The 12024-nt window shown below is 35.7% G+C and overlaps 2 protein-coding genes across 2 annotated transcripts; both read right to left on the minus strand.

Annotated features, from left to right (window-relative positions):
• Positions 1-660: 660 nt before the first annotated feature.
• On the minus strand, positions 661-4248 carry LOC8287499 (cucumisin). The gene is made up of 9 exons (XM_048375351.1): positions 3709-4248; positions 3515-3606; positions 3060-3306; positions 2479-2992; positions 2275-2378; positions 1978-2196; positions 1775-1886; positions 1476-1689; positions 661-1184 (listed from the first exon to the last, which is right to left on the minus strand). The coding sequence occupies exons 1-9, from the start codon at positions 3783-3785 to the stop codon at positions 661-663; spliced, it is 2103 nt and encodes a 700-aa protein (XP_048231308.1). The 5' UTR covers positions 3786-4248.
• Positions 4249-5700: 1452 nt separating this feature from the next.
• On the minus strand, positions 5701-9232 carry LOC8287498 (cucumisin). The gene is made up of 9 exons (XM_025158262.2): positions 9147-9232; positions 8554-8645; positions 8166-8409; positions 7545-8058; positions 7362-7462; positions 7005-7220; positions 6795-6906; positions 6497-6710; positions 5701-6413 (listed from the first exon to the last, which is right to left on the minus strand). Exons 1-9 carry the CDS (start codon positions 9218-9220, stop codon positions 5875-5877), a joined length of 2106 nt encoding a protein of 701 aa, XP_025014030.2. The 5' UTR covers positions 9221-9232; the 3' UTR covers positions 5701-5874.
• Between the last annotated feature and the right edge of the window lie 2792 nt (positions 9233-12024).

The following is a 12024-nucleotide window of genomic DNA, read 5'->3' on the forward strand; positions in this document are numbered from 1 at the left end:
TTCAGTGAAGGATTTAGCTTGCAAATGCTAGCGGAAGCAAAATTCTCTTATTGTTGCGTTTAATAAGATGTTTTCCACCTACGTGGGGTGAGCATCCGATCGGTCCGAACCGAACTGAATCAGATTTGTAGAATAATTTGAACCAATTTTAAAATTGAACCAAATTAAATTTTAAAATAAATCAAAATAACTGAACCAAATTATATATAAATATGAACCGAACCAAATCATATAGGAAATAAATTACAATTAATGAACCGTACAAATCAAATTGAACCTAAAATTATTTTAAAAATTAAAATTTATATTAAAATTAAAAATAAAATTGAGTAAATAATTAAAAATCGGTTATTTCAGTTAATTCAGAGTTTTTAACGAGTAGTTTTTTCTTGCTGCGGAAGGGACAAAATTATTTGTCCCAAGATAACCTTTTGTCACTAAAATTTAAGCTGTAACGACGAATATATTGCCAAAATCCTTTAACGTCGAGTTTATTTCACTGGAATTGTTTCAATATACTGACAGAATGAATTTCAGATACTCCATATGACACTTTAATGAAACAACTGAAACATAAGTTTTAAAAATTTGACAAATGTTCTTTTCAATAATCTTGTGCTACTTGTCTTAGGTCGCTATGCAAGGCAGGATCCAGGATTATCAGGAAGAAACATAAGCAAGAATAGGGCTTCTAACTTGATGCTCTCCGTCATCCCAACTCAAAGATCCAGATATTGAAGCATAACCCATCTTCGCTATTACAGTAACAATAAAGGTCTTCTGTTCTCCGAGATTCTTGAAAGAAAGAACATCAGGTGTAACATTGATCTTGAGCCCTTTTGGAGCATTTACAATGGCCTTGTAAGAAGAAACAGCTGATCCAACATTGGTGACAGTTCTGTGAAAGACACGACCGACAGATTGGCCAGACAGGGCGGATAAAGTGAAAGAAGGCAGGTTTAGATCTGAAGAGGTTGTTTTCGGTACTTTAGAACAGCTGCTATTGTCCCCAGCAACAAGTCGTAGTTGTTTAGTCGTATATCCTTGTCCACATAAAAACTGTATGAATTGATTCTCTCCAGCATCGTATACTAAACCAGGGTTAATTGCCTTAACAGGATTTAAATGTCCTGCTCCATATGCAAACTCTGCCTCTGGATTAGTTTCAGGACTCATGGGAAATGCTGCAGCAAGGAGAAGAAGAGAAAAGGAAGCACCGGTGAGCTCGTACATGCCATATGCACATTCTTAACAGAATCCTTCATATATATATATAGCATCAGAGATTTCTTGAGGAACCCATGAGCTTTGTTGCTTAGTGGAACTGAAGTAGTCCTTAGGATATGTGAGGTTAAGAGTTCAAAGCAGCAGGAGCCAATTTAATCATTCGCGAGAATAATATCTTTTAGTGGCTTGAACCTTAAAATTGAAAAATAAATTTTTCATCTGATAGAGATGCATGAATATAGAATTACCTGTTGTCATCAGAGCAGACTTGAGGGCAGCAGGAGACCATGTTGGATTGAATGACTTAATGTAAGCTGCTGCTGCTGTTGCATGTGGGCAAGCCATGGATGTTCCAGAAATTATGTTGAATGGAAGTACTCTATCATCCCCAATAAATCCTGTTATTGAATTACCTTCTGTCCATGCTGCTAATATGTCTATTCCAGGGGCTGCAATATCAGGCTGCAAAGCATCAAAAGGTTGAGATAAGCAAACAGGATATATCGTAGAATGTAGAGAGATATGGAGGACAAATCTATTAATTTACCGTAAGAATGTCTTTTGTTATAGGATTAGGTCCTCGTGAAGAAAATGAAACTACATATGGGGCCAGTTTATCCTTTTTCTCAATGCTCTTGAATATTGTTGCAGTTGGTTTTCTGTTGGTTAAATAATTAAAACAACTGAATTAATACCATACAGAACTCTAAAAAATTTATCAAAAAGAATTTGCAGCATAGGATAAGATACCTAGTTCTGTTCACATATTCTGAAACTTCAAATCCATCATCCAAGTTCAAATGTGAAGCTGGTAAAGGGAAATTGTAAGCAGCATCTTGGTAATATCCATCTTGCATTATAGTACCAATTGCTTCAGCAACTAATTGCGTCTCTCCACTACTTATATAATCACAAAGGACAATTTTTCCTTTCACCAAGGTCTTGTCCAAGGAATTCTTGATGCAGTATCTGCATTTAAACATTCATTTCAGCTATAACAATGCCTTCGTCCATTGAGCATTGAATGCAGGTTTGTTTTCTTTTTACCTGGATACAGACTCATTGAATCCTTTATCGATATCTGGTGCATTTCCACCATAAATTACAGGGTACATTTTATGATTAAGGTTGAATGTATTTATAGATACTCCCTACATGGTGAAAAGTGTTGTAATTATATTAATGAATGTTCAACTCTAAAGGTTAGAATAGATGTAAAATAAAAGAAAGGAATACAGCAGGATTGCTCACCTCATAGGTGTCTCCATTTCCTAACTTAACCTTGGTGAAGAATTTCCTATCAATGGTGCTAGCAGCAACTGAGAGAAACCAAGGTGCATAATTTGACATGGTTGCAGGATAAGGACCTGAATTGCCTGCAGAAGCTGATGTAAGTATGCCATGCTTCATGGCATGGAAAGCTCCAATAGCAATCGAGTCATTGAAGTAGTCTTTTGCAGAAAAACCTCCAACAGAAATTGAAATTATATCAACTCCATCATCAATAGCATCGTCAAATGCTGCAAGAATGTCAGCATCATAACAACCATCAGACCAACAAATTTTATACACAGCAATTCGCGCAGACGGAACTCCTCCACGAGCAGTTCCTGAGCCAAGTCCATCCATGCTTGCGTGATGAATTAAGTTCCCTGCTGCTGCTGATGAAGTATGACTACCATGGCCTTCTGAATCTCTTGGAGAAACAATATCATCTGGACCAAAGTATCCATCGCTACGGTAGTATCGAGCACCGATTATTTTACTGCAGAAAAACGTAATGCTCAGGACTGCTGTTAAGAATATGTATGTAAACAATGGGATTTAATTACTTGTTGCAGGTGAAATTGGAAGACTCTTGGCAAATGCCCTTCCATTTGGTTGGAGGAGGACCAAAGTCTTCATCACTAAAACTTTCAGACTCTGGCCAAATTCCTGTGTCAAGCATTCCGATGATGATGTTGCTTTCAAGCACAGTACTTCTTCTAACATGTTTGGAAAAGCTCATGAAGTCCCATGACCTTGTCGTATGGAGCCTTTTCTTTTCACTTGGGAACACAGAGACCACTCCTTCCATGCCTGCAAGAGAATTAATTAGGAGTTGCAGCCAAATCGTGTTCCTGTATTCTAAATCTGAAACGAATTTCTAAATTCACAGGCCCTTGGACTCAACAGGGGATGTTGATTAATCGAGCCTCCCATAAAGCTGACCGGATACCACTTAACCGTTGGTTTTAATTAAGAAAAATCCTGACAGTAACGTAATCTAAGAAATATATCTGCTCACCAGCCAGTTTAAGCATTTCCTCATTGGTCAACTTTGCAGCAAAACCGTTGAAGCTTCTTTTGTAACTATAGATCAATGAGTCTGATCCATCACTGTATTATGAAACAAAAATTAGAAAAGTCAGCCTTTGGTAATCCCAGTTCTATTTGAAAATGAGTATAATTAGTAATAAAATTTTTAAAATCTCAAGCAACCTGCCAACAACTTCTTGTAGCATGCTGATATGAAGAGCTGATGATGAAGAGATATCACCCTTCAGATGGTCTCCCATGTACACAATATACACCTGCTTTTACAAAATGATTAATTTTAACAGTACTCGGGCATTTATGTATCTACAGATCATTCTTTTGTGCATGGCATGGAAAAAAAAATCATTGAGCTCCATTTTTATGGAGAAATGGGCCGCATTGTTCAACATATATGTGAAGAGAAACGAAGAAAAAAAAGAAAGATAAAATGATAATAAAGAGGATTATGGAGAAAATTATTTGCCTTTCTATCATATGATATTCCATGGCAGGTGATAAGCAGACTATTTAATAGAGCAATTAGAATAAGCCGTGAAAAATATGAAATTTGGTTTGCCATTAGAGCGTCACTTGCTGATGTTTTTCATGCAAATTACAGGTACAAAGTTGGCATTATATAGGTAGTAAAATCAACAATGTTATTGTGAACTACAAGCTGGCCAATTAAGGAAACCGTCTATGGACGGCTTTGACATTATAACTGCCGTCTAGCACATAAAGAGAATGGAAACAACACTAAGAAAGAAATAGAATCAATGTCTTACTAGTAATATATATATTCTTTATTGTTATTATATTATAACAAGACAGTTATTAGAGAAATAGTTCACTTTGATATATATATAGTTGACTCGAATAAAATGAAAAAAATAATATAATCAATCCGATTTTTCACGTGAGTATCTTACGTGGAATAACTAATCAATATAAAATAAACACGTGAAATTTTGATTAAAAAATAAAAATATATTTTTTTCTTCTTTGTTAGTGGGTGGTTTTTGATAATTTCTTTTTATTCTGATATGTTCATTTTACATTGAGATGTTGACATGAAAACCCGATTCATGACAATTTCTCAGTAAAAAGAACTTGAATAAAGAATAACTAGCAGTGTGTTTTTAGTTTTTTTATTTTTATTTTTTATCTCAGTAAATATATCGGCCGACTCGGCACATAACAATGTTATCCCATGGAGTTGTTTTTTAGTTCAAATACTTTATGGAATACTTTCTACTAGACGGACGTTAATGGATTTTAACGGAAAAACATAAAGATCTTTTAAGAATGTTGCCAAAGAATTAATCGTATGTGTTCTGAGTTCTTGTCTTTATTTGTTTTGGTTGCCATCTCTTAAAGTCTCAAAAGCTATTAATTATGTGTTCAACATTTCGTTTTAGCTTGTGTGGCAGTAAATTCTGATATTTGGCAACGTACTTATAATTCTTAACTCAGTCCATGATAAGGTAAAAGAATACAGGCTAGGCCAGGTTGGCTGCAAGAATCAGTAGTAGTAATGATTTACTATTTCTCTTTTACATATATATAGTTTGTGATGGTTCTACGCAGAATAAGTCACCAAAACAAAAGAAGTGAAGTAAAGAGGTTAGCATGTAAGATAATGTGTGCTATAGGAGTCAGTGCAACTGCATACGCAACTTCGTTTTCTAGGGTTAATTGGACTTGGAATTGGGTTCAAATTCAAGTTCTCACAAACAGAAAGAATAAGTGCAGCACTATTTATGCTCTTTGTGTAGAACTTCAGAATTGAGCATCCTGAAACTTTTAAGATGAAATCAATACTGTCTATTTGGCTCTCATATAACTTGCATGCAGCTGTCTGTGCCAATCTACTGTTCAAACTGATTCTAGCAGGCCTATAGTCCTTTGTCAACCCCAATACATATCTTTCTAATACCATTCAAAGGATGTTTAGAGATATTAACAACTCTTTATAAGACTTCATCTGGTAGCTTAAGTTTTTGGGAGAACATTTGCTTTGATGTGGTATTGAAGCCTCTGCGACCAGAAGATCCAGCGTTCTAATTCTTGGACTTTGCTTAATGGCTTAAGCTTGATGGTTATTGGACAAGTACAATATAAACTGGATTTATCAGTACGGATTTTTATAGTTAAGCAAGCCAAATGAAAAATAGCTTGAATAAAATCCTTTACTATGCTTTATTATTTGAACAGTCCTTCACAGGAATCAAAGTACAGGATATAATTGTAACCATCCGATACCACAATCATATAGTTGTACATTTCATTTTTAACAGAAAACTTCCCGCTTATTTGTTATTTTAGTTTGAAAGAAACGGCGACTCCAGACTATTGTTCAGGATCCAAAGCAAATGCTACAATTGGACTTCTCACTTGATGCACCTGATCATACCAAACCAATAGACCAGATAAGATTGCATCTTTATCAGGCAACGTAGCTTCAACTGTCACAACAAAAGATTGTTTTTCTCCGAGAGACTGGAAGGTGATAACATCTGGTTCAACTTGAATATTAAGTCCTGCTGGAGCACTTGTTATTGCATTATAACTTATTGATGGTGATCCAACATTTGTGACAGTTCTGTGAAAGACACGAGTTACAGAAAGTCCTGACGGGGCAGATAGAGCGAAAGAAGGGTAATTTAAATCCCACACGGTTCCATTTGTTTCTACAGAGCATGTGCTATTATCTCCGGTCACAAGCTGAAGTTGCGAAGCATTATACCCTTGTCCGCACAAAAATTTAACATAATCGATCTCTTCAGCATCATATACTAAACCAGGATCCATGGCCTTTACAGGATTTATTTGACCTGATCCATAAGCAAACTCCTGATCGGTGTTCTTGTAAGGACTCATGGGATAAGCTGCGAAGAACATTAAAATGTAAGAAGGAATAGCATTCAATTCTTGTCAAATTGATATTTTCTACTGCAAAACAAATAATTACCTGTCGTCATAAGAGCAGATTTAATGGCAGAAGGAGACCAAGTTGGGTGAAATGACTTAACATAAGCAGCGGCAGCAGATGCATGTGGACAAGACATGGATGTTCCAGAGATTATATTATATGGAGCTACTCTTGTGTCCCATTTTGATCCTGACACAGTAGTAGCTTCTGACCATGCTGCTAAAATGTCAACTCCAGGGGCTGTCAGGTCAGGCTGCAGGTGAAAAGAAAGTCAAAAAATAGAGAAATAGTAGCAGATATGAAAATGAAAATGAAGAAATTCTTCTTTTGGCTTAACCTTGAGGATGTCTTTTGTTATTGGACTAGGTCCTCTTGAAGAGAAGGAAACAACGTATGGAGCTAATTTATCCTTATTTTCAACACTCTTGAGGATTGTTGCAGTTGGTTCACTGGTGAAATCATGCAGAGGCACAACTGAATTAGTACTTGTACACCTCTTATCTGTGCTCTCGCTAATATAAATGTTAGCTGATAATCTCGGAAATACCTGGTTGAGTTCACGTAATTCAAGACATCAGTTTGATTGTAGGTGCTTATCAAGGAAACTGGCAATATATAGCTGAAGGCAACATCTGTGTAATATCCATCTGGCGCTACTATGCCCGCTAACCCAATAGCTACAGCATCCTCCTCAGAGAAACCATCACAAACAACAATTTTCCCTTTAACCAAAGTCTTGTTCAAGGAGTCTTGGCTGCAAAAGCTGCATTTCAGAATGGAATCAGTATATTTCCAGTTTTCTGTTATCTCGTTTTTTTTTCCTTAAATCTGCTAATTTCTTGGATCTAAAACACTGTTGAACTGAGGTGTCATAAATTCAACATCTTCTATGGTTCTTTTTTACCTGGAGCTGGAATCATGCCTTGCTGTCTCGTTCATGGCATCTCCAGCATAGATGATTGGATACATAGCATTTCCAGGCTCAAAAGTATTTATGGAGTTTCCCTGCAATGGAAGGATGTTATACTTGTGGTTTAATCAAAAGAACGTTTAATTACTTAATGAAGAATGGAAAATTCATCCTTACCTGATATACTGCTCCATTGCCTAATTTAACTGGTGTTGCAAACTTTCTATCAATGGTGCTCGCGGCCACAGAAAGTGACCACGGTGAGCAATTTGAGACTGATTCAGGTTCGGGGCCTTCATTACCAGCAGAATTGGATGTAAGTATGCCATTCTTCATTGAATGGAAAGCTCCGATTGCAATCGAATCCTCAAAATAGTCCATTGGCCACCCTCCCACAGAAAGAGAGATTATATCAACTCCATCAGCAATAGCATCATCAAATGCTGCAAGAATGTCAGCATCTGTACACCCATAACTCCAGCATATCTTGTAAACAGCAATACGAGCAGAAGGAACGCCTCCTCGGGCAGTGCCTAATCCAAGGCCTAGTAAGCTAGCTTGGCTAACTATGTCCCCTGCTGCTGTTGATGCAGTATGAGTTCCATGTCCTTCTGAGTCTCTTGGCGAATCAAATTCTAATCTAGGATCTACTTTTCCATCACTGTGGTAGTATCTTGCTCCAATTATTTTGCTGCAAGTGCATAAAGAAATGATAAAAAGAAGTTAGATACTTCAAGCAATAAGGCTTCAAGTGCACATCAGTTTAAAGATTAATGCAATAAGGTTGTATAGCTTTACTTATTGCAAGTGAAATTGGAGGATTCTTGGCAAGTGCCCTTCCATTTGGCAGGGGGTGGACCGTATCCTGAATCATTAAAACTCTGAGATTCAGGCCAAATCCCTGTGTCAAGCATTCCAATAATGATGTCACCTTCATAAGTTGATCTTGTAACATTGACAGGGAAGCCCATGAAGTCCCAAGACCTTGTTGTGTGTAGTTTCTTCTTTTGACTAGGAAATACTGACACTACACCTTGCATCCCTAAAGAAAGAACGATAAATACAAAAATTAATAAGATGAAACTTATATCAGAATTCTGAAGGTAACGTTGGTACTTTCTTTCCTGTTACAATATAACATGAACAAATTTAATTTAAGAAAAAGGACAGAAGAGGTTTCTCCTACCAGCCAGTTTCTGCTTTTCCTCTTTGGTCAGCTTAGCAACAAAACCATTGAAGCTCCTGTGGTAGCTGCGGAGCAGATAGGCTGATGCACCGCTGATAAATGCAAATCCAATTTACTAAGTTAGCTTCAAAGAAGCCATTTTACTTCTTTTACGATCATTTTAGCCCTTTTAGTGTCACTAATGAATTACACAACTTGGGTTCCCCTAGAAACCTCCATCCTAGCCTTAGTGGGATAGCATCTAAAACTTGCTTGTGGAAATCTTAGACTTTAGCTAAATATCATATCAACGAGGAATCTGCTAGTGAATCGTAATTAGTCAAGTCCTGTTGCCTACAGCTGCACTCTTACAAATGGTAGGTTGTGAACCTAGACTTTTCTTGTGAGAAAACCGGTAAATGTACTTGTCTTACCTGATAATCTCTCAATTTGCTAAGCATGACATGGCATACTAGCATGCATTATATATTTGATGTTCAATTTCAAATCAAGGCACTAATGGACTACAATATTCAGGGTCGATTCTTTTTAAAATCATTCTAAGGTTATTATAAACCCAAAACTTTTAAATATAATATAATTGAAATATCAACCTGCCAACAACTTCTTGTAACATATTGGTATGAAGAGCTGATGCACTAAATTCGCCCTTTGGACGGTCGCCCATGTACACAATATACACCTGCATCCATAATTTAACAAGCCTTAGTACAGTATAACATAAATCTTTCATATTTTACTCGATCTTTTTTTTTTTTTTTTGTGGAATAAAATCATGCATTTCTAGTTACAAGCAATAAAATCAACATTGATCAACTTATATTAATTGCTTCAACATGCTCAAATAATTTCCAATAAAAAAAAAAAATAAACATGATAAATTGGAACTCAATTCATAGACTCGAAAGAGATAATTAAAATGCCTTTCGATCTTCATCGGGTGTGCCATGGCAGCTGACAATCAGACAACAGGAGAGGCTTATAAAGAGAAGCCAGGCAAGGGGAGCATTCCAGGTTGCCATTTTAGCAAGGTGGGCTCTTTCTTGTAGGATTATATTTACGCAAAACGTAAGTTGAAGCAGTTTTATAGCAGCAAAAGAAAAGTCAACTAGGTACATTCAGCTTCCATAGGATTCTCAAACATGTATTGTTAAGCTCGTCAACAAAACAAAGTCCTTCCAGAAGGGAACTTACAATGCCAATCCAGGAAATTCACAAACTTCCTCAAGTTATAATTATATTTATTCATTAATTCAATTATTTAAATTTTTTACGTATATATCTACTCTCTAATTCAATTATTTACTGATCGAGTATTTATAATATAACACAAAAAAGAGTTTATGAAATGTTATAACAATATATAAAATACTACTGAATACAATGTTGAAAATTGGATTTTATACAATGATTATTCCATCCTTTTGGCTTTATAATGGTTTTCTTCTTGAAAGATGAAGCGAGTAGTCTAGGAACAAAGAAAAGGTGAGCAATAAAAATACATTGCAGGCCATATATGAAGATTCTATTAAGGCCATACAAGTACCATTACATTCTAAATTGATATCAAAGTTATTTAAAAAACACATATATATTTACAAGAGACAGCCTTACAAATTACAGTTGGACATATATATTTTAGGCATTTTTTTCTTTTATGTTTCTCTACTATCTTTTATTTAAGAAATTACATTTTTATAATTTAAACTTCCATGAGTGCAATTTTTATGATTCAAACAATATCTGTTACTTGATTTCCGATTGACAATAAATATATTAAAATTGTAGTAAAAAGTGTTTGATCAAAATTTAATATAATTATTTGATATATATTTTAAATAAAATCTAACCTCATGTGGTGGCGCGGACATAAATGCTATGCTAGTTTAAGCATATACTTGAGGCAAATGGATGTCTTTGTTTCCCTTTAGAAACAAAAAATTGACAAAACCAACGAGTTCTTTTTCTCTTCTGTCAAATGTTAGGAACTGAAAAATTGGAATGAAAATTACCTGTTTTTTTGGATTTGTTGGATATTTCATGCCATTTCTAGCATCCTGATGATCCAAACACAATACCAGAGGCCATTCTTTTTTCTCCTCAACTAGAGATATGAACATGTTTAAATTATTATTTTTTCCATTGTTGTAATTATTAAAGAAGAAGTTGTCATTTTGAGTCCTGTTTACCTAATACATGGCTTGCATATCTATTTACAAAGAAATGGAAAATCTCAAACTTTGAATAAGGAGATCAGGTGATAACAAATGCTACAACATAAATTCCCACTTGGTGCACTCTATCATCCCAAACCAAATAGCCTGAGAAGGTTGCAATTTTATTCAATGTAGCTACAACTGTCACAAGGAAAGACTGCTTCTACCCAAGAGACTGAAAGGAAAGCACAATTGTTTTGAATTTGAATATCTAGTTCTGCTGTAATATCTATAATTGCCTCGTAAGAAGATACTGCTTCATCCAGCATTTGTTGCAGTCCTGTGAAAACGTGAGTTATGGGTTCATACTGACTAGATACATGGAAAGGAAGGTAATTCAGATCCCACAACCCATCTGTTTCCTCAGAACATGTTCCATTATCTCCAGTAATAAGTTGCAGTCAATTAGTGGTCTGCCCTCGCCCACACAGAAATTTGACATAGTCAATTTCCCCGCCATCATATATTTAACTAGGGTTCATAGTCTTTACAGGATCTATACGTCCTCATCCAGAGGCGAAATCTGCATCAGGATTAGTGCTGATAAATACTACTAGGAGATGCTGCAAATAACATTAAATAGAAAAATGATAAGCACTACTACTAAAAGGATGATGATTTATTGCACATGTAGCATCGGATGAAGTGAAATTCCCTATCCAGTAGTCAGCATGCTCATGTGTGTAAGGACGTCAGATAGGGTCGCAGAATAAAACCCGTTAACCGAGCTGGGGTTACATGATTATGTTATATGGAACTACTGTGCGGTCCAATGCTGTACCTGTTACAATTGTAGCTATAAATGGAGCTGCTAAAATGTCGAATCCATGGCGGGCTGGGCATGCTTAACAAGTTCACACCGCGTATGGCGAGAGAAAATTGATTCACCATCAAAGTTTGCAAAAAAACTATAGTTTTTCAACTCTTTGAGAAAACTGATATTCTATTTGATTAAAATTATTCTGTAAAAAGTTGTAGATACAAAACCCAGATACACCCCCCTTTTAATATGCTTAAGTTATGAAAAATGACAAGGAAAATTGATAATAACCCACGTTCTCTAATTTTACTCCATTTTCTTACCAAGTCCTGAATCTGTATTAAAAATGAACTAGAAATGCAAATTATATCGTGAATAATGCAAGTCTTCAACTGGTGTCATTAGTTAAAGAGAAAAGCAACTCTCCTAAATGAATTACAAATCTTCACCGCCGTGCATAAAATTGCATAAATCTGACATGTTTGTTCAGTAAAA

This window comes from Ricinus communis, chromosome 6 (assembly GCF_019578655.1).
Source record: "Ricinus communis isolate WT05 ecotype wild-type chromosome 6, ASM1957865v1, whole genome shotgun sequence".
Taxonomy (NCBI): Eukaryota; Viridiplantae; Streptophyta; class Magnoliopsida; order Malpighiales; family Euphorbiaceae; genus Ricinus; species Ricinus communis.

What these genes read in the sequence shown, in the direction of transcription:
- LOC8287499 (XM_048375351.1), bottom strand. Translation starts at nt 3,785, where the DNA reads ATGGGAGACCATCTGAAGGGTGATATCTCTTCATCATCAGCTCTTCAT. An exon ending in TAACAAAAGACATTCTTACG is followed by an intron (nt 1,690 to 1,774) that starts GTAAATTAATAG and finishes GATGCTTTGCAG; the next exon opens with CCTGATATTGCAGCCCCTGG. An exon ending in GTCTGCTCTGATGACAACAG is followed by an intron (nt 1,185 to 1,475) that starts GTAATTCTATAT and finishes TCCTTGCTGCAG; the next exon opens with CATTTCCCATGAGTCCTGAA.
- LOC8287498 (XM_025158262.2), bottom strand. Translation starts at nt 9,220, where the DNA reads ATGGGCGACCGTCCAAAGGGCGAATTTAGTGCATCAGCTCTTCATACC. An exon ending in TCCAATTTCACTTGCAATAA is followed by an intron (nt 8,059 to 8,165) that starts GTAAAGCTATAC and finishes ATGCACTTGCAG; the next exon opens with CAAAATAATTGGAGCAAGAT. An exon ending in ATCTGCTCTTATGACGACAG is followed by an intron (nt 6,414 to 6,496) that starts GTAATTATTTGT and finishes TGTTCTTCGCAG; the next exon opens with CTTATCCCATGAGTCCTTAC.